The 20522-nt window shown below is 44.0% G+C and overlaps 2 protein-coding genes across 4 annotated transcripts; one reads left to right on the top strand and one right to left on the bottom strand.

Moving 5' to 3' along the window:
- The first annotated feature begins 3 nt into the window (after window positions 1–3).
- On the top strand, window positions 4–18945 carry ANKRD45 (ankyrin repeat domain 45). Of its 2 annotated transcripts, none has more exons than XM_029080568.2 (6): window positions 4–199; window positions 6356–6689; window positions 7794–7961; window positions 13521–13615; window positions 14409–14547; window positions 16256–18945. In XM_029080568.2, exons 2-6 carry the CDS (start codon window positions 6371–6373, stop codon window positions 16288–16290), a joined length of 756 nt encoding a protein of 251 aa, XP_028936401.1. In that variant the 5' UTR covers window positions 4–199; window positions 6356–6370; the 3' UTR covers window positions 16291–18945. The 2 variants fall into 2 exon arrangements, with proteins under 2 accessions (XP_028936401.1, XP_028936402.1); XM_029080569.2 differs by lacking the exon at window positions 4–199 and adding an exon at window positions 2516–2619.
- On the bottom strand, window positions 8855–12343 carry TEX50 (testis expressed 50). Of its 2 annotated transcripts, XM_007668897.3 has the most exons (3): window positions 11821–12343; window positions 10364–10492; window positions 8855–9338 (listed from the first exon to the last, which is right to left on the bottom strand). In XM_007668897.3, the coding sequence occupies exons 1-3, from the start codon at window positions 12142–12144 to the stop codon at window positions 9030–9032; spliced, it is 762 nt and encodes a 253-aa protein (XP_007667087.1). In that variant the 5' UTR covers window positions 12145–12343; the 3' UTR covers window positions 8855–9029. The 2 variants fall into 2 exon arrangements, with proteins under 2 accessions (XP_007667087.1, XP_007667088.1); XM_007668898.3 differs by lacking the exon at window positions 10364–10492 and having other exon boundaries at window positions 11821–12342.
- Window positions 18946–20522: the final 1577 nt, after the last annotated feature.

Here is a 20522-nt window from a genome sequence, read left to right as displayed (position 1 = left end):
AGAAAGGTTCCGGGGCTCCCTCGCCCCCCTACCCCCCGGGCCCGCGGCCTTTCCCTTCCTTTTTCGGGGCCCCTGAGTTCTCGGGGCCCTCGTACGACCTCCCCCCGCCCCTTCTTATCAAACTGGATAAATCCCGGCTTAGGAGAATGTTCCCTCTTCCTCCACGGGAGCAAGCATCTGTCTTTGGGAGGATGCTCAGGTAGGCGCTTCATCTTGTGCCACCTTTCCATAATAATGATATTCATTCATTCGGTCGTATTTATGGAGCCCTTACTGTGTGCAGGGCACTGTACCAAGCGCTTGGAATGGACAGTTCGGCAATAGATAGAAACCATCCCTGCCCCCAAACGGGCTCACAGCCTAAAAGGGGGAGACAGACAACAAAACAAAATGATTCATTTATTCGATAGTATTTATTGAGCGCTTACTATGTGCAGAGCACTGTACTAAGCGCTTGGAATGGACAATTCGGCAACAGGTAGAGACAATCCCTGCCCAGTAACAGGCTTACAGTCTAATGATGGTATTTGTTAAGCGCTCACTATGTTCCAAGCACAGTTCTAAGCGCTTCATCTTGCGCCACCTTTCCATAATAATAATATTCATTCATTCGGTCGTATTTATGGAGCCTTTACTGTGTGGAGAGCACTGTACCAAGCGCTTGGAATGTACAGTTCGGGAACAGGTAGAAACCATCCCTGCCCCCCAAAACGGGCTCACAGTCTAAAAGGGGGAGACAGACAACAAAACCAAACAAAATGATGGTATTTGTTAAGCGCTCGGGTAGAGGCAAGGTCATCAGGTTGTCCCATTTGGGGCTCACAGTCTTAATCCCTATTTTACAGAGGAGGTAACTGAGGCACAGAGAAGTTAAGTGACTTGCCCAAAGTCACCCAGCAGACAAGTGGCGGAGTCAGAATTAGACCCACATCCCCTGACTCCCAAGCCTGTGCTCTTTCCACTGAGCCACGCTGCTTATCTAAAGAAGTCTCAGGAGGCTTTTTTTTTAATGGTATTTGTAAACCTCCCACCTGGGACTGCCCAATTTCCATTTATCTACCCCAGCGCTTAGAACAGTGCTTGGCCTACAGTAAGCGCTTAACAAACACCATAATTATTATTATTATTCCTTCAACTGGCCATAAGGTAATCAGGGTGGCTTACAAAGCCAAGGTAAAGTTGTGTCATCCCTTCAAGGATGCAAACTTTCTCCCCAGTCACGAGGCCTTCCCAGACTGAGCTCTCCCTTTCCCTCTCCTCCTCCTTCTCTCCCCATTCCCCCTTCTCCCTCCCTCTGCTCTTCCCCCTTCCCCTCCCCACAGCACTGGTGCTTATTTATATATATTATTTATTACTCTATTTATTTTATTACCCTATTTATTTTGTTAATGAAGTGTACATCCCCTTGATTCCATTTATCCTGATTATGTTGTCTTGTTTTTGTCCGTCTCTCTCCCCCGATTAGACTGTAAGCCTGTCACTGGGCAGGGATTGTCTCTACCTGTTGCCGAATTGTCCATTCCAAGCGCTTAGTACAGTGCTCTGCACATAGCGCTCAATAAATACTATTGAATGAGTGAATGAATGAATGTGTCTATATCTATGGTTCTGTTGATCTAAATGATACTGGACACCAGTCTCCTTGTTTTGTTTTGTTGTCTGTCTCCCCCTCGTCTAGACTGTGAGCCCGTCGTTGGGCAGGGATGGGCTCTATCTGTCGCCCAATTGTACATTCCAAGCGCTTCGTACAGTGCTCTGCACGTAGTAAGCGCTCAATAAATACACCTGAATGAATTCCAAGCGCTTAGTAGTATTGGTATTTGTTAAGCGCTTACTACGTGCCGAGCGCTGTTCTAAGCGCTGGGGAAAATACGGGGTAATCAGGTTGTCCCACTTGAGGCTCCCAGTCTTTATCCCCATTTTACAGATGAGGTGATTGAGGCACCGAAAAGTCAAGTGACTTGCCCAAAGTCACCCAGCTGACAGGTGGCGGAGGCGGAATTAGATCCCATGACCCCTGAGTCCTAAGCCCGGGCGCTGTCCACCGAGCGCATTTTAGGACTCAGCGGTCATGGGTTCTAATCCCGCTCCGCCACCTGTCAGCTGGGTGACTGCAGCGTAGGTCAGTGAGAAGAGCAGGAGCTTGGGAGTCAGAGGTCATGGGTTCGAATCCCGGCTCTGCCACTTGTCAGCTGTGTGACTGCGGGCAAGTCACTTCACTTCTCTGTGCCTCAGTTCCCTCATCTGTAAAAGGGGGATTAAGACTGTGAGCCTCACGTGGGACAACCTGATGACCCCGGATCTCCCCCAGCGCTTAGAACAGTGCTCTGCACATAGTAAGCGCTTAACAAATACCACCCAGACAGACCGGGCAAGTCACTTGAGTAAGCGCTCAATTAGTACGATTGAATGAATAAATACGATTGAATGAATGAGTAAAACGTGACCTAGAGAAGGAAGCGGAGGTAGAGTGGAGTCCCTTTTTGTTTTTATTTTATTTGGGTTATTTAATCAAGCCCGGGCGGGGTTCCGGTGGGCCTCGTTGTTCCCGGAACCAGCCCGGCGCCCCCGAGAGCGCCGTTGCTATGGCAACGGGAGCCGCCGCTGCCCCCCAGGACGGTAAGCCAGGCCGGGGAGGGGACGCTCAAAATGGCCGCCAGGACAGCGCCGGGGGGGTGGGGGGGGCGCCCCCCCAACCTCCTCACACCCAGCCCCTCCCCCACCCCGCTCTGTCCTTCTCCTCAGCCCGCCATCTTGGCAGCTCGTCGTGGGCAGGGCAATACCTCTCTTTCCTCATGATCACCATCATTATAATGATGGCATTTGTTAAGCGCTCGCTCGATGCCAAGCGCTGGGGTACCTACGAGGTCATCAGGTTGTCCCACGGGGGGAGGGCATGGTCTCCATCCCCCTTTGACAGATGAGGGACCTGAGGCCTAGGGAAGTGACCCACCCATGGTCACGCAGCGGGCACAATCATCATAATGATAATGATGGCATTTGTTAAGCGCTGGGGTACCTATGAGGTCATCAGGTTGTTCCACGGGGGGAGGAGGGCACAGTCTCCATCCCCCTTTGACGGATGAGGGACCTGAGGCCTAGGGAAGTGACCTGCCCATGGTCACACAGAGGGCACAATCATCATAATGATAATGATGGCATTTGTTAAGCGCTCACTCTGTGCCAAACCCTGGGGTACCTACGAGGTCATCAGGTTGTCCCACGACGGGAGGAGGGCACACTCTCCATCCCCCTTTGATGGATGAGGGACCTGAGCCCTAGGGAAGTGACCCGCCCATGGTCACACAGCAGGCACAATCATCCTAATGATAATGCTGGCGTTTGTTAAGCGCTCACTATGTGCCAAGTGCTGGGGTACTTACGAGGTCATCAGGTTGTCCCACGGGAGGAGGAGGGCACAGTCTCCATCCCCCTTTGACAGATGAGGGACCTGAGGCCTAGGGAAGTGACCTGACCATGGTCACGCAGCGGGCACAATCATCATAATGATGGCATTTGTTAAGTGCTCACTCTGTGCCAAGCGCTGGGGTACCTACAAGGTCCTCAGGTTGTCCCATGGGGAGGTGCCCACAGTCTCCATCCCCCTTTGACGGATGAGGGACCTGAGGCCTAGGGAAATGCCCTGTCCATGGTCATGCAGTGGGCACAATCATCATAATGATAATGATGGCATTTGTTAAGCACTTACAGTGTGCTAAGCACTGGGGTACCTACAGAGAAGCAGCGTGGCTCAGTGGAAAGAGCCTGGGCTTAAGAGTCAGAGATCATGGGTTCTAATCCTGGTTCCGCTGCTTGTCAGCTGTGTGACTTTGGGCAAGTCACTTCACTTCTCTGGGCCTTAGTTCCCTCATCTGTAAAATGGGGATTAAGTCTGTGAGCCCCATGTGGGACAACCCGATTACTCTGTATCTACCCCATTGCTTAGAACAGTGCTTGGCACATAGTAATCGCTTACCAAATTCCAACATTATTATTACAAGGTTATCACGTTGTCCCACGTGGGGCTCACAGTCTTCATCCCCCTTTTACAGATGAGGGAACTGAAGCACAGAGAAGTTAAGTGACAGAATGATTGTGGTTTTTTCTTCAGTGGTCACTAGGTGCCAGGCACTGTACTAAGCGCTGGGATGGAAACAAACAAATCGGGCAGGACACACAGTCCCTCGCCCCACGTGGGGCTCCCAGTCTCTATCTCCATTTGACAGATGAGGGAATTGAGGCCCAGAGAAGTGAAGTGATTTGCCCAAGGTCAGACAGCAGACCCTGTAGATTGTCCTCTGCCAAAAAGTTAGTACAATGCTCAGCACATGGGAGGTGCTATTAGTTGATTAATATATCAGCCTTTTTTAAAAAAATATGGTATACTGATAATAATTGTGGTATTTGTTAAGCACATACAATGTACAGGCACTGAACTATGTACTGGGGTAGATGCAAGCTAATCATGTTGGAAAACAGTTCCTGCCCACATAGGGCTCATAGTCTTAATCCCCATTTCCCAGGTGAGGTAACTGAGACAGAGAAAAGTGAAGTGACTTGCCTTTAGGCACCGTGGGCAAGTGGCGGAGTGGGGAGTAGAACCCAAGTTCTCTGATTCAATCATTCATTCATTAAATCGTATTTATCGAGCGCTTATTGTGTGCAGAGCACTGTACTAAGTGCTTGGAAAGTATAATTCGGTAACAGAGACATTCCCTACCCGACAATGGACTCACAATCACAGAAGGGCCAGACCTCTTCTCAATCAATCAGGCTACACTCACTGCTTTCTTTACCCAAGGTGAGGTTGATCTGCCTTCTTACTTCCCAACACCTTAAGAGGGGAACATGTTATACAGAGAGAAAAGTGCTTTGGTGTTAACCCTTTTTTGATATTTATTAAGTGGTTTGTATGTGGGGTCGAGCAAACAGAAAGCTAAATCCTGATTCCTTCTCTATCTTAAGTAAATTAGAACGATATATGCCAGTGTAAGGAAATCCATTGCTTGCCCTGATGAGAAATTGAGATAACAATAATAATAATTTGAGTATTTGTTAAGCGCTTTCTATGCCAAGCACTTACTAAGCACTTGGGGTGGATATGAACTAATCAGGTTGGATACAGTCCCTGTCCCATGTGGGGCTCACCATCTTGATCCCCATTTTACGGATGAGGTAACTAAGGCCCAGAGAAGGTAAATGACTTGCCCAAGGTCATACAGCAGACAAGTGGCGGAGCCGGGTTTAGAACCCAGGACCTTCTGACTCCCAGGCCTCAGGGTCTCTCCACTCTTTCATGCTGCTTCTTCGGTGAATCTTGTTGGCAAAGGGACAGGAATGGGGAAGTAGGCGCCAGGAGGCTTGAGGAGAGGAACACAGTTATCCATCTGCTGGAAATATTTGCTGCAGGTTGAGGGGGTGGTGGAGAGAATACGCAGGACAAGACCCTTGGGGCCCATTCACACTTTCCTCCGGCTCCTGGGTGCCCTTACAGGCAGCATTGTTGTTCAGCATCAGGCATCTGATACCCACCACAGTCATTCATTCATTCAATCGTATTTATTCAGCGCTTACTGTGTGCAGAGCACTGTACTGTTTGGGAAAGTTCAGTACAACAATAAATAGTGACTTTCCTACCCACAAGGAACTTACAGTCTTGAGCAGGAGAAACAGACATCAGTACAAATAAATAAAATGACAGATATATACATAAGTGCTGTGGGGCTGGGAAGGGGGAAAGAACAAAGAGAGAAAGTCAGGGAGATGCAGAAGGGAGTGGGAGATGAAAAGTGGGGCTTAGTCTGGGAAGACCTCTTGGATTAGATGGCCTTTAATAGGCTTTGAAGCTGGGGGAGAGTAATTGAGGATTTGAGGAGGGAGGGCATTCCAGGCCAGAGGCAGAACGTGGGCTGGGGTCTGCGGCGAGATAGGCGAGATGGAGGCACAGTGAGAGGGTTAGCACTAGAAGAGCAAAGTGTGCGGGCTGGGTTGTAGGCGATAAGTGAGGTGAGGTAGGAGGGGACAGGGTGATGGAGTGCATTAAAGCCAGTGGTGAGGAATTTTTGTTTGCTATGGAGTTTTTTGAGGAGCAGGGGAACACGTCCTGAACATTATTTTAGAAAAATGAGCGGGCAGTAGAGTGAAGAATGGACTGGTGTAGGGAGAGTGAGGAGGCTGGGAGGCTGATGCGGTAAATCCAGACGGGATAGGATGAGTGACTGTACTAACGTGGAAGCAATTTGGATGGAGGGGGAAGGGCGGATTTTAGCCATGCTGTCACGGTGAGACTGACAGGTCATCCGCAGGTTGGAACTGCCGTTGATCTGGCTTCCGATCTGTGCTGTTTTCCCCTCAGCTTCTTCTGGAGGCGATGGAGTCGATAGAACCCCAGGAGCCACCCCAACCGTTGGAATCCCCAAACCCAGCAACATCTGAAGAATCCAAGGAGCCAAAGGAGCTGGCTGATTGGAACCCTCTCCTGAAGCCTGTGCTTACTGGAGACGTTGAGGGGCTGCAGAAGATTTTTGAAGATGCCGAAGAGCCTCACCAGGGAGAGGCCATGCAGTTGCTCTTGGAACAAGATGTCGCTGGGAGAGATTTGCTGTATGCAGCGTGCATGGCTGGACAAAGTGAAGTGATCAGAGCACTGGCAAAATATGGGGTAAACCTGAATGAAAAAACAGCCAGAGGTATTCTGCTCCTTTTCATTCATTCATTCGATCTTATTTATTGAGCGCTTACTGTGTGCAGAGCACTATACTAAGCACTTGGAGAGTACAATCTGGCAACAGAGACAATCCCTACCCAACAATGGCTTTTCATTCTTATCCTTTTTTAAGGAAAGCTAGTTCCTGCCCTGTGAGTTTTCATACGCAGTATTTTTAATCCACTAAATCTGTAGGCTCTTCTAGGCCTTTGCATTTAGAGTACAGGGCGTGGCACATAGCATTTAACAAATACAATAACAACAATAAATATAATAATATGATAAAATACCCGTTCTCCCTGCCACTTAGATTGTAAGCATCTTGAGGGCAGATATTGTGACTACTAAGTAATAATAATGATAGTTGCTAATCCCCAAGCACTGGGGTAGATACAGAAAAATCAGATAAGTCACAGTGCTTGTTCCACACTGGCTCACAGTCTAAGTTTGAGGAAGAACGGATATTTTAGCCTCATTTTAAAGATGAGGAAACTGAAGCACAGAGAAGTGAAATGATTTGCCCAAAGCCACACAGCAAGGAAGTGGTAGAGCAGAGATTAGAACCCAGGTCTCCTAGATTGAAAACACCTTCATTAGATTGTAAACTCTTTGAAGTAAACTCTTTGAGGTAAACTCTTTGAACTCTTCATGTTCACCAACTCAGTTGTACTCTCTTAAAACTTAGCACAATGCTCTGCACACAGTAAGCAATCAGTAAATATCATTAACGGATCGAATGATCCTGTCTCCCAATCCCGTGCTCTATCCGCTAGGCCTTGCTGCTTCTCTAGTTCTAAGTGTGCTCTCCCAAGTGCTTAGCTCAGTGCTGTGCCCACAGTAGGTGTTTGATAAATACTATTGATTAATAAACAGAGCAGCAATGATGAGCCACATCTTTCACTACTCCCATGTTTCTGAGTGTTTCTCTTTCCCAAATGGTTTTGGCTCTAAATCCGGGTCTTTCTTTGATTGAATCTCTGTCCCAGCCATGGGAAGTGCAGTATTTTTGCTTGAAGCAAATAAAGTACTTGCAAATAACGCTACTGTAAAATACTAAGGGCCTGACTGAATTTGTTCACATTCCTAGGTTACTCGCTCTTACACTGTGCTGCAGCCTGGGGCCGCCTGGAAACTTTGAAAACCCTCGTCGACTTGGACGTTGACATCGAGGCATTGAACTTTCAGGGTGAAAATGCTCAAGACGTGGCTGCTCGGTACTCCCAGGTGGAATGTGTAGAATTCCTGAAATGGGCGGGTAAGGCACCTTACGACTCCTGGGCTTCCTGGTTTAGGTAACGTAAGAATTTCCCTCAGATCCCAAATGCTTATTTTAGGGTCCATCATCGCCTGAATCTTGCTCCGTAGCCTTCCAGCTAGGGTTGATTTAGGCTTCCTCACCCAAGGGCTGCCAAAGTACAGTTCCCTCCTTGGACAGCCCCTTTTATCCGTGGAAGGAGGTAGGTAGCTCCAGTGACTCTTTGCGGCCCAGTCTCTCCCACTCCTTACCATCACTGAGTTCTAGTTTTCCCCTAACCCTGTTGGTCCCCTGCTGCTCTCTTCTCAGGCAGCATCTCACCTTCTCTATTCCCCCTCCCTCTACTCTATCCCGATCTTTCTTGATCCCCCAGCTGCCTTTGACTTGGTCTCCCTCTTTAGACTATAAGATCCTTTTGGGCAGGGGATGTGTCTACCAACTCTGTTGTATTGTCTCCTCCCGAGAGCTCAGTACAGTGCTCTGCACACACTAAATGCTCAATAAATACCATTGATTGGACCACCCCCTCCTCCTGGTGATGCAGTCTAGTCTTCGTTTCACCAACCCAGGTACTGTTTAGTTTCCTCCCTACTTCTGGTCATTATTTCTTGCTCTCTTTCTCTTTGGTTCCACTTCCCCTAACTGTAGGTGCCCTTTAGGGATCTGTTCTGGGTCCCCTAATTTTCTCACTTCATACTCACTTGCAAAACTTTTCCACCCAGCAGCTTCAACTACCACTTCTGGGTGGGTGGCTCCCATATCTATTTGGTCAAATTATTTAGTACCTCATAAGTATGAATAAATACATAACAGGCTTCCCCCGCCCCCCAAATTTTCCTTAAATCAGGGATTTACTGAATGCCAATCTAAGTCTCTTTTAGTGGAAATGCTTATTCAGTGCTTAGTAGTTTTTATTATAAGACAACTTTCTGCCCAACACCATGTTAGTCAAGCACTTTCGTTTTTAGTTGAACGAAATTTCTGCATAAGGAAAACTCCATAAAGAATGTTTAAGACAGAAAGAGTGGAACGAAAGAATGCTTCTTATCCCAGATAGATTCCTTTCTTTTAGTAGTTTACATCTCTGTGGGAAGTGTTCAAGATAGAGGGGGGAGCGTGTGAACAAACGGTAATGGTGGGAAAGGGCCAATCGTTTTCAGCATCTTTCTTTTTTTCCTTGACTTGGCCGAATTTGGATTTTTGGTGGTGGTGGTGGTAGTGATGGTGATGGTGGTGGTGACGGTCGTTTGGTTGGTCCAGGTAACTTGTTAGAATCGATATAGCATTCACAAGCCTGGAGAGGATCTGATCCGTCCTTTGGAGGGCTCCACCCGGTAATTTTTTATTTAAGAACTCTGTGGAAGGGTCCACTCGCAGCTGAAAAGGAGAAGGAAACAACAGAGTGAAGCATTTTTCTTTGAGACCAAACCTAAATTGATTCCTTATCTTTTAAACTCAAATTGTAATAACCCATTCTCATAGGTTAGGACTATGTTAATAGGCTATTTCACAAGAAATGGGGTCAGGGGATTTCTTCTTTAGAGAAGCAGTATGGCTTAGTGGATAGAGCACGGGCCTGGGGAGTCAGGTCCTGGGTTCTAATCCCGGATTCTGCCACGTCTGCTGTGTGACCTCAGGCAAGTTACTTAACTTCTCTGGGCTTCAGTTACCTCATCTGTAAAATGGGGATTAAAAGTGTGAGCCCTATGTGTTTAGGGACTGTGTCCAACCTGATTAGCTTGTATCTTTCCCAGTGCAGTGCTTGGCACTTACTTATTAAGAATATACTTAATAATCCTTATCATAGTATTTATTTAAGTGCTCACTGTGTGCCCAAGCACTGGGCTAAGCTTTGTGGTGGATACAAGCTAATCAGGTCAGATTTGGTCCCTTGTCCCACAGGGGTTAGCATTCTAAGAGGGAGGGAGCACAGGAATCTTATCCCCATTTTCTGATGCAGGGGACTGAGGTGCAGAGAGGTTAAGGAACTTACTTATGGTCACACAGCTGGCTAGTTGCAGAGCTGGGACTAGAACCCAGGTCCCCTGAATCCAAGACCCATAGTCTGTCGGTTAGGCCACACTGTTTCTCTTTAGTGGCCCTTAAGAGAAGTGCTTTTTTGGGATCCCTGAAAGATAGCCAAGAGTCCTATCCTGTCTCTTTTGATTTACAGGAAAGGTAGCCTCATTTTGGGAAATCCTGAAATTAACCCTCTCTCTTGTCCTGTCCCATTACTTTTAAATTGGTCATTATTCAGTGTTTCTGTTACATAATAAATCCACTGGGGATCACTCACGAGTTTGTGTTTTGAGCAACACCTAGAACATTACAATAAATATGCATTAATGCTAATAACAAGAGCCGTCTTGCATTCTTCTTCTCAAGGTAGGCACCAAAATCACCTTTTTCAGATTACTGGAGTAAGTGCTATTTCCACTTTCAGAATGCATTTGGGAAACTGCAGGTTTTTCTGTCTTTTTTTTCTTTTCTCTCCTTTGAAGCTCCCAAGGGTGTAGCCACTCTCTCAGGAACTGGAAAGGGAAAAGCAAGGAGGTATACAACATTGAGAGGATCCCAAAAGGGAATGGAATGGCAACCACTAATTTGGTGGCAGAATTCTTGCCCCCATCCTGCCTCACATCACCAGTTATCACTTTGGACTGTTAGGGTTGGTAGAGGTACACACAACCCAAAGACACAGGGCCCCTGCCCAGAGCTATGAGGGAGGCCTCTTTCCCCCATCCACTCTTCCATCCCAAACTTGTGGGTGTCCACTCTACCCTACCAAAGTAGGAGAGACAGGCTCCCTTGCGATATTTCATTCTGTTATGTAACTCCTTTCTTTTGGGGAGAACAGAATACGTGACAACTATTATCTAGCTCGTTTTCACACTATCCCTGTGGAATATGTAGGCAATGAATACCAGATCCCAGGCTTGGGAGTCAGGAGACCCAGAATCTAGGCCAGACTCTGCCACTTGCCAGCTCTGAGATGTTGGGCAAGCCACTTAACCTCTCTGTGCCTTAGTTTCTTCATCTATAAGATAACCTACTCTCTCTTTCTCTCTTCCTCTTTCTCCTTTCTCCTTTCTCTTTCTCCTTTCTCTCTTTCTCCCTCCCTCTGAATGTGAGCCCTGTGTGGAACAGGGACAATGTCCAATATTTTGATCTTGTACCATCCCCAAGGCTTTGGCCAGTGCTTGGCACATAGGCAGTGCTTAATAAATACCATCTAATAATATTGACAGGATAGACAGAATGAAGTTATACATTTTTAATATTTACAATAAGAAGAAACAATTTTTTTTACTATCTAGTTATGTATGTCATCTTCTTGAATGATAAACTTTTACCCGTTTCTTAAAACATTTAGGGCACAGTACCATAAAATCACATAAAATCACGTCTGATAACAAAAGGTGTCAGGCATGTTAGTTTCACTTTCATTAAGTCCTGACTTATACATAAAAATCTATTTAAGGACTGATTCCAACTCCCTTCAATCTGATTATCTGGGCCTTTTCCCCAAGCAGTTACCATAGTTAGTTGTGCTTTGTCACACAATAAGAGTTTAACAAATGCCACAATAAAATGAGCTCCCCAAATGGGTGGTTAACTTATCACTCGGATTGACTCGCTTCATAATACTGCATTAGGGATTTGTGTATTAGACTGCAGGCTCATAGTGGGCAGGGAACACATCTACCAATTCTGATCTATCGTCCTCTCCCAAGCCTGCAGTACAGCACTCTGCACCCAGTAAGCACTCAATAAATGAGATTGATTGAGATGTGCCCTGTTCAAATACATATCCATCCCGTAAACTTATTTTCACTTAAAATTTGCATTACTAATTCACCTTCAAATGCTGCTTCCATTTGGTCCAGAGCGAATATGTAGTTAGAGAAGCCAGGATAAAACACAGACTCTTCAGAAGAGTACAGAGGGCAAACATACAACTGTAGAACGGCTTGATGGTGGGAAAAGTGCAGCACATTTTCTCCAAAGGGAAAGGCAAGCAGTAAGTTGAAGGAGGAAGCGTAAGCTTCAATTTCTCCATATCTTCTGGAAGAATCTCCCATCCAACTTTGGCCCAGGGTACTTTGTCACAAAAACAGTGACTCTCTTGGAACAAGCCCGCAGACCAGATTAGAAGGGTGAGAGTGAGCCCTTGACGAAGCATCTTTCCAAATGGAAAAAAAAAGTCACTGGTCAGCTAAAACCTGGGACAGAGATCCAGCAGAAAATGACCCTTGAAATGCATAGCGAATTGTCTCAGGCTCAGTCTTAGACAAGATGATATTTCTGCCACATCACTTTCTGCCAGATGACAACTACAATTATGTGGACCAGCAGAGCTGTAACTTAGTGACCAGTGTGACATCATCAGCCAGGACGGTTCCTTTCAAGAATAACTCTGGGACATAAAGAGCTTCCGGAATTTTGTAAAGGGCAGCGTTAGAACCAGAAGATGTTACCTAACTGCCCAGAGTAATAATAACGATAATAATCATGATGTTTGTTAAGCACTCACTAACGTGTCAAGCGCTGTACTAAATGGTAGGGTAGATATACTCACATCAGACACAGTTCCTGTCTCCCATGGGGCATATAGTTTAATGGGAAGAAGAAACAGGGATTCGGTAATAGTATTTATTAAGTACTTACTGGGTGCAGAACCCATTTTGCAGGCAGGGAAATTGAGGCGCAGGAAAGTTAATGACTTGCCCAAGGTCACATGGCAATTGTCTGGCAGAGCTGGGATTAGAACCCAGGTACTTTGACTTCCAGTTCTGTGCTCTTTCCCCTAAACCGTGTTGTTTCTGATAACTTTGTGTAGTTTAGAAATGCTTTTTTTATTGCTAAATGATCATTAGAAAGAGAAAAAAATCTCAATTAAAATGTTGGCCATTACTTTGTAGCTGAACATGGGCTCCAGAAACTGTCTCCCACTTCATCGTGTAAAGTTGTAGGTTGGTAATCAACATGACCCCATTAGATTGGGATATACCAGCTGTAGGTCATTGATTTGGTTAAGACTGTGAGCCCTACGTGGGACAGGGACTGTGTCCCACACAATAATCTTGCATCGACTCCAGCGCTTAGTACAGTGCCTGGCAAGCACTGTAGTAAGTGCTTAATAAATACCACAATTATTTATTAATTATTATTTGAATGGAGTTAATTGAAAAAGTGAATTCAGTCTCATCGTCTGCCTTAGCCCAGATTTACATTACATTCCCTGACCAATTCCACTAGGTCTGCAATTTCATTTCTTCTATGCTATATTTTGTCTATTAGTCTTTTGCTTAAGGAGCAATAAAAGCCCTCATCTGAAACCATTTGGAAGGTGCTAGCTTTCTAAGAGATCACTTTGGCAAGAGAAAAATTTAGAGGTAGGAGAAGCTTTCCTGGCGGAACTTCCCTAAAAATCCCACCTCAGGTATAGTCAGTGTAGTTCCTTATTATAGTTCCAGCTTTCAGCAAATAAAAGTTGTGCAGATCTCTGATAATTTTCTACTTTCAATTTTAATTTTTTTTCTTGGACCTGTTTTTCAGATGCTAAGTTAGCTCTGAAAAGGAACATTGCCAAGATCCAGGCAACTATGGCAGACACAGAGAAGGTGCAGGGAAAACTCAATAAGGAAGACAAGGTATCATCCCTAACTCTGAGGATTACCTCTTTTGAAGTTTGGGGCCCTTTCAATCAATCAATCGTATTTATTGAGTGCTTACCCTCCATGTCCCAGCTCTTACCTGATTTTCTGTACCCCCACTCTGGCTTTGCAGTTGGCACTAACTGCTCTAATCGGCTCATTCGTCAAAATATCCTTAAATGAAAATCTAGAAACGATAGCAAAGAATGGCAAAGAGGCGTACGGGTCCATGTATCTTTTCTTGAACAACAGATTTTGGTACTCTCGAACTACTTAGATGTAGCCTTTAAACATAGGTGTCAAATTGATCCATTACATTCTTCTTGGGTATCAGTATTCCAGTCATTCATTCAATAGTATTTATTGAGCGCTTACTATGTGCAGAGCACTGTACTAAGTGCTTGGAATGTACAATTCGGCAATGGATAGAGACAATCATCATAATCAATCAGTCAATGGTATTATTGAGCGCTTACCTTGTGCAGAGCACTGTACTAAGTGCTTGGGAGAGTACAATACAACTGACTTGGTAGACCCGATCCTTGCTCTCAAGGAGCTTTCAAACATCACAGTTGCTTCTTAAAGGTGCTCTAATAAGCCAAAGAGAAAATCCTTTTCTGGACATGGGGGGAAGTACCTTGAAGTAAGTTTGGAATAATGTAAATCGGAGACTTTTCATTTATTGAGTCCAGAGGACCCTGGGCACTGAAAAATGAAAATCAAAGGTATAGTAGCAAATAAAAGTCATATTAAAATTCTGGAGAATATTTTCTCCCATTTTCCTTTACAGAACACTGCTCTTAATGCTTGCCGGGCAAAAGCTGACTGGCTGGAAACTCATAAGGAGTCTTCTATCCAAGAAGTTCTGGAGCAGAAGCAACAACTGGATGATATTGTGCAACCTATTTTCTTGAAGATATTTGCACCACGTGAGTCCTGGGTGATAGACAAAAGCAAGGGCTAGAAAAGATGAAAATTAACAGCCATAATGTTCCTCAAACACTTAGATTTTGGCATGGTTGATTTACATTGCTATTAATCATTCTAGACAGCATAATCTCTCTCTTTACCTGGTTGATATTTATTTAGAATGCCATTCTTCAGAATTCTTCCTGAAGTAATGAAGCAAGACTTAGCATTTACCCAGGGTATTAGGTAGGAATAGATAAACCAGCAAACACTACCATTTTGGACTCCCCAGATCATAGAAATGCCCAGAAGCCATGTCAGTGGGATAGTGCTGCAGCAGTCATCAATCCCCAAGGTTACAAGAGGTAATCATCAATAGTATTTATTGAGTACTTACCATATGCAGAGCACTGTCCTAAAGGCTCAGGAGAACACAATACATCAATCTGATTACACAGTGAGCTTAGAGGATGCACAATCTATCGATGCTGAGTCAAATCATGGTATACCTGCTTGTGAAATACTGGGCGCAGTTCTGGTTGATTTATTTTAGGAAAGGCATGGAGCCAAGCTGATTGGGGGATGGAGAAACTTCCACACAGAGAGATGGAAAAGATGAGCATTCTTCATTCCTGAAAGATACGAATGAGAGGGAATGTAATTGAATACTGAGTTGATGTTCACCAAATCTCAGAGTAATAGGATAAGGGGAAGTTTGAAGATGGTAAGCTCCAAACAAAACAATCAGCACTTAGAACAGTGCTTGACACTCCATAAATGCTAAACAAATACCACAATTATTAAACAGAAAGAAACATTTCCTCACACAGCAATTGCCTAAGTATATGAAATTTATAACTAAAGGAAGTTGTGCAGATTGAAAATATCAGGTCAAGAAGGGCTTGAGTAAACTAATGGATGAGAGAGCCTTAGGATTAATGAAAAAGAAGGCAATCATCATGTGATTCCTCCAAGTATTTTGTAACCTTAGTAGGGTTCAAAGTACTGTCCTGGATGTTTCACTGGTATGATCTAGTAATGACACTGCTTGTGTTCTTATGTCCTTGGAGATTTTTAAACCTAAGACTGGCAACCTTTAGTTGGTTTGGAGTAGGATAGGTGTTAACTTGCCTAAAAGTGGGGGCTAGGGCCAGCTCAAGACATTTCTGTACCCATGGCAAAAAGAAAGGGGCAAAGAAAGCGGTTGAATTGAGAAATGAAAAGTCAGGAAGAGAAAGAGGTGCCCCTAGCAAAACACTGCCAGATTTGCCCATATGGTAGAGCCTGTCTGGGGAAGTCCCTTTCAGTTGAGTTATGCCATCATGTAAGAGGTATATAATTATTGAGAAGTTCAGCCTGAACACCTTCATCTTAACCAGGGAAAGTGAAGGCCCAAGGGAGTAAGAGGCTTGTGCAAAATTACTCGGTGGTTGTCTGTATTGCTAAATGAAAAATAGTGAAGGGATACAAATGGATTTGAAAAACATAATCAGGTGGATGTTTTTCAAAGAAAATGAAGTCTTTAGAGTCTAGGTGAAATTGGGAAAATGCTTAGAATGGGGAATGGCATTAGTCAGCAAAGTGTTCACCCCCCCATGTCCAATTACTGATTGAGTCTGATTGGGAAACATAGCTACCTGGCTTTTCTCATTATTTCCTTAACTAGCTTACTGAAGATGTGGCACCTGAATCTAATTAATTGCCTCTTTAAAATGTGCTTACTTCCAGGTCCAGTTAAAAGTGCCAAATCTGTGATAAACTGAACCGTACTGGAGAGCAAGCTATCCACAGTCCTACATTCTCAATTGAAGAGATGTTAAAAAAAAATTTGATCACATCTAGCTAATTATCAGAAAATAAATCCTGCAAGTGCCTATAAAAATTAGGAAAAAGAGGTTTTAATAATGAAGTAAGGTTTCTAAATAAAAATCCTCACTTTTTTACTCTGCCTTTATGGCTTGCTAAACAAACACATTTTGTGGTTTGGGGAATTTTAAGCACAAAGGATATCCCTTTGTCAACTTTTTACTTCCTCTCAATAGTGCCATTTTCTTCAAACCCAAGTGGGGATGTTCATCTTCTCACGAAGGCTACATTTAGTCTTCAGAAATGAATTAGGGGAGGATGTTCCTAAGTAAATAACTTCCAGTGAGAACCCTCTTCAATGATTTCACCTATGTCCAGGGACAAAGCTATCTGGGAATTTCAAAAAGTTGAATCCACAGAAGGTGAGTTTTCCAGGAGACTTTGAGGCAAGCAAACCTTGGCAACCAAGCAAACTCACTTAGGTCGGTGGGGATACTACACCTGGATGGAATTCCTTCTTTCCTGCCTGAAAGCTATGATCATGAGCTAGATTTAATCATGAGTCAAGGCTGTGAATTTGATACTCAAGATTTTTCCCATTTTGCCATGCATGTAGTCTGAGATACAACCCAAGTTCTGTTTTGGAGCCTTCTTGCATGTTTCTTATTTCTCCTTTAGATTATGTGTGTTTTTAACTTTGATTAGTCAGTTGTGTTTATTGAGTGCCTTTTGTGTGCAGAGCATGATACTAGGCACTTGGACAAGTACAATAGAATCAGTAAACAGAATCCCTGCCCTCAAGTAGCTTTCAGCCTAGTGGGGAAAAACAGAGCCCTAACATAAATTACAGATAGCGGGAAGTAATAGACTATAAAGATGTGTACATAAGTATTGAGGAAGGGTGTGAGTACACAAGTGCTTAGCTGGTGTGGAAATACTGAAGTGGCATTAGGTGGATATAAAGTGAGGAGATTAGAAATGAATGAAGATGGAATTAAAGAAGGTCTTTGAAGATCGGGAGAGCATTTCTATCAGATGTGAAGCGGGAGGGTATTAGCGAGAAGCTAGGAGTGGGAGAGATGAGTGTGGGGCACAAGATTCCTTGGTTAGGTTCCAGTTGATGATTGAAGGCACCCTCTCCCATTCTACTTAACCAAACCATGGAACCATCCAGTTTCTCAAGTTAAATTTTGAAAAAAGTATTTCTGAAAACAAATGTAAGCACCAGGAGTTTTTATCTATCTTCAGTTTTGTAAAATATAAATATTTAATTTTGAGAAGTGTTTTTAATATGAGTATCCACATTCCCTGGACATATCATTTGACCTGTGCCCTCATGCCAAAGTATTGGTTTACCTGGTAACCTCTGCTTTGTTGAATGGTTTCTCTTAGAGCCTATTCATGAGGGCAAACAGTGCACATATCTTTATTATTCTGAAATGTATCCAAGCAGGTCAAGATAGCCATTGGGAGGCCAGTTGACAGGAATCAATCAATTGCATTTTTGAGCCCTGACTGTGTGCAGAGCACTGTACTAAGTGCTTGGGAGAGTATAATATAAGAATATAGCAGTCACATTCCTTGTCCACACCGAGCTTACACTCTAGGAAGCAATGCCAGTTCAATAGCAAGCTAAAGTGTACATGTTATTATGTAAACAGTAGTTTTGGACCTGAAATGAATTTTATCTACACCAGTGCTTAATACAGTGCTTGGCACATATAAGTGCTTAACAATACCCCAATTGTTATGCCATATCCTGATTCTGAGCCAGTTTTATTAACATCATCTAAAAGCCATTCTTTATATATAAAATAATAATAGTATTTGTTAAGTGTTTACTATGTGTAAAGTACTATTCTAGGTGCTGGGATGGGTACATGTTAATAGGTCACATAGTCCCACGTGGGGTTCCCAAACCAAGTAGAATTTCTTCCTATGGCAAATCAAGATTACAGCAGTTGCATTTTGGAGCACAGTGACTCAACTAACATACTTAGGGCAAGATTTTCCTTAAATTTACTTAAAAGTTGGGCATGTCCCTTTCAATTAGGGGCAGATTGGTGGATGAAATATTACAGAAAGACTTTCCTGCTGATTAGATTTGCTAATGCTGACAGGCTAATTTTTGTATTCCACATCCAGGTGAAGAAAGCCTTGTTGTGATGCCTTTTGCTCCCTATGCTAATTTGAACTGGGTTTGCTTACAGTCAATGTTTGTAAATCCAAAAAGGCAATATTCTTCAATAAGAGTTGATAGCTCTGCAACTAAAATTGAGAAATTAAGAATTTACCTTTGTTCAGGGATTGATGACAATACTTCCTTTCAGCTTTTCCACAGGGGAAAAAGGGATGATAGGTGGGGCGGGGAGAAAGGGGCAGGGATTTGTTATATTTAAAACTAGATATTTACTCAGTGGCTTTTAAACACGGGTAGATTGAGCAAACCTTCCTATCCTTTTAGCAAATTATAATTCTAGAAGTGTTTGTCTGGTTCTAATCTCTTTTTACTAGGTGAAGTTACTAAGGAGAATGGTGTGCAACTTCTAATTGTTGAATGTCTCTGCTCCATGCTTGCACCAAATCTAATAAATTGCTTTGGGCTAAAACCATATTTACGGGTTTTCATTTTCAAAGAAGCCACCTGGCCTGTGCCTCTGAAAAAAAAACACTGCTACACTCACAGGCTGGTGTAGGTTGCTCCAGATTTTAAAGCCCTCTGTCCAATCCAGCGTTCCTAAAGGTATACCAGGACACCCCGAGATTCGGCAATGGTGCGTTGGAAGAAATTAGGTGAAGCATGGCATAGTGGATAGAGCACGGGCCTGGGAGTCAAAAGGACCTGGGTTCTAATCCTTATTCCACCACTTGTTTTCTGTGTGAGCTTGAGCAAATCATTTAACTTCTCTGTGCCTGTTACCTCATCTTCTAAAATAGGGATTGAGACTGTGAGCCTAATGTAGGACAGGGACTGTGTCCAACCTGATTATCTTGTATCTAACCCAGCACTCAGTATAGTGCCTGGCCCATAGTAAGTGCTTAAATTCCATGACAATTACTAATTGGCTTCCAATCCCAGATGGCCCTGATTTAAAAGAATGCCTTAAAAATTGGTGCTTCAAAATGGAAAAAAAATTCACTTTCATCACATTCGATGGTATTTGAGTGCTTACTATCTGCAGAGCACTACTAAGCGCTTGAGAGAGTACAGTACAACAGAATTGGTGACACGTTCCCTGCCTGCAATTAGCTTACAGTCTAGAGGACCTCTTCGTTCACTTTTTCTGGGTATCTGTCCTTGGGTAATGCATGGACCTGGGAGTCAGAAACACCTGGGTCCTAATCCTTCCCCCACCACTTGATTGCTGTGTGATCTTGGGCATGTCCCTTAATTTCCCTATGCCTCAGTTTCCTCATCTGGAAAACTGGGATTAGGATTGCGAGTCCTATGTGGGACAAGGACTGTGCCCAACCTTGTATGTACCCCAGAGCTTCCTACAGTAAGCACTTAACTCTATTGACTGAGCGCTTACTGTTTGCAGCACACTGTCCTAAGCACTTGGGAGAGTACACCACAATATAACAGACGCATTTTGCTTAAATATAATGGAAAAAAAACAACAGGCACAAACTTGATCTGGTTTTTGTTTGTTTTTTTTTGTCCTTGTAGTAAAAAGAAATTCCCGGGCTAGGCTCCACGTGTATGGGAAAGGGTGTGGAGAGGGGAAAGACGGATGGGGGCGTTGGCTTTACTTTTGCACGTGAATTTTGACCTGTTGTGGGGTCGGTCACAGGAAAGCTCAGTTCCAGCGCACACTTTCTTGTGAGAACGTCGGTGTGTCCATAATCATGATTTCAAAAGGGGTTTTGGTCTTTTAGTACGAAAAAGCAGCAATCTCCCCCTGCCAAAATAAACCAGAAACCGAAGGCTTATGGTCTAATTTGAAAGCAACTCAGATTTTGGAAATTTCTTTCCTCTGGACAATGTTCACTGAGCTTTACTCTCTTCATCAGAAGCTAATAGGCCTTTGGACGAATTTATTTTAGCATATGTCACCTTTTTAGTATGATCGCAGTATTCACAAAAGTCTCCGGCTTTGGGAACAATTTTTTGGAGAAAATTTTTTAAAAATGGATCTATTAAGGGGATGATCTCAGTTTTCCAAAGCCCATCAGAAAAAAAGACCTG

The sequence above is a fragment of the Ornithorhynchus anatinus genome, chromosome 16 (genome assembly GCF_004115215.2).
Source record: "Ornithorhynchus anatinus isolate Pmale09 chromosome 16, mOrnAna1.pri.v4, whole genome shotgun sequence".
NCBI classification, from domain to species: Eukaryota; Metazoa; Chordata; class Mammalia; order Monotremata; family Ornithorhynchidae; genus Ornithorhynchus; species Ornithorhynchus anatinus.
This window is presented reverse-complemented; position numbering and strand designations above follow the sequence as displayed.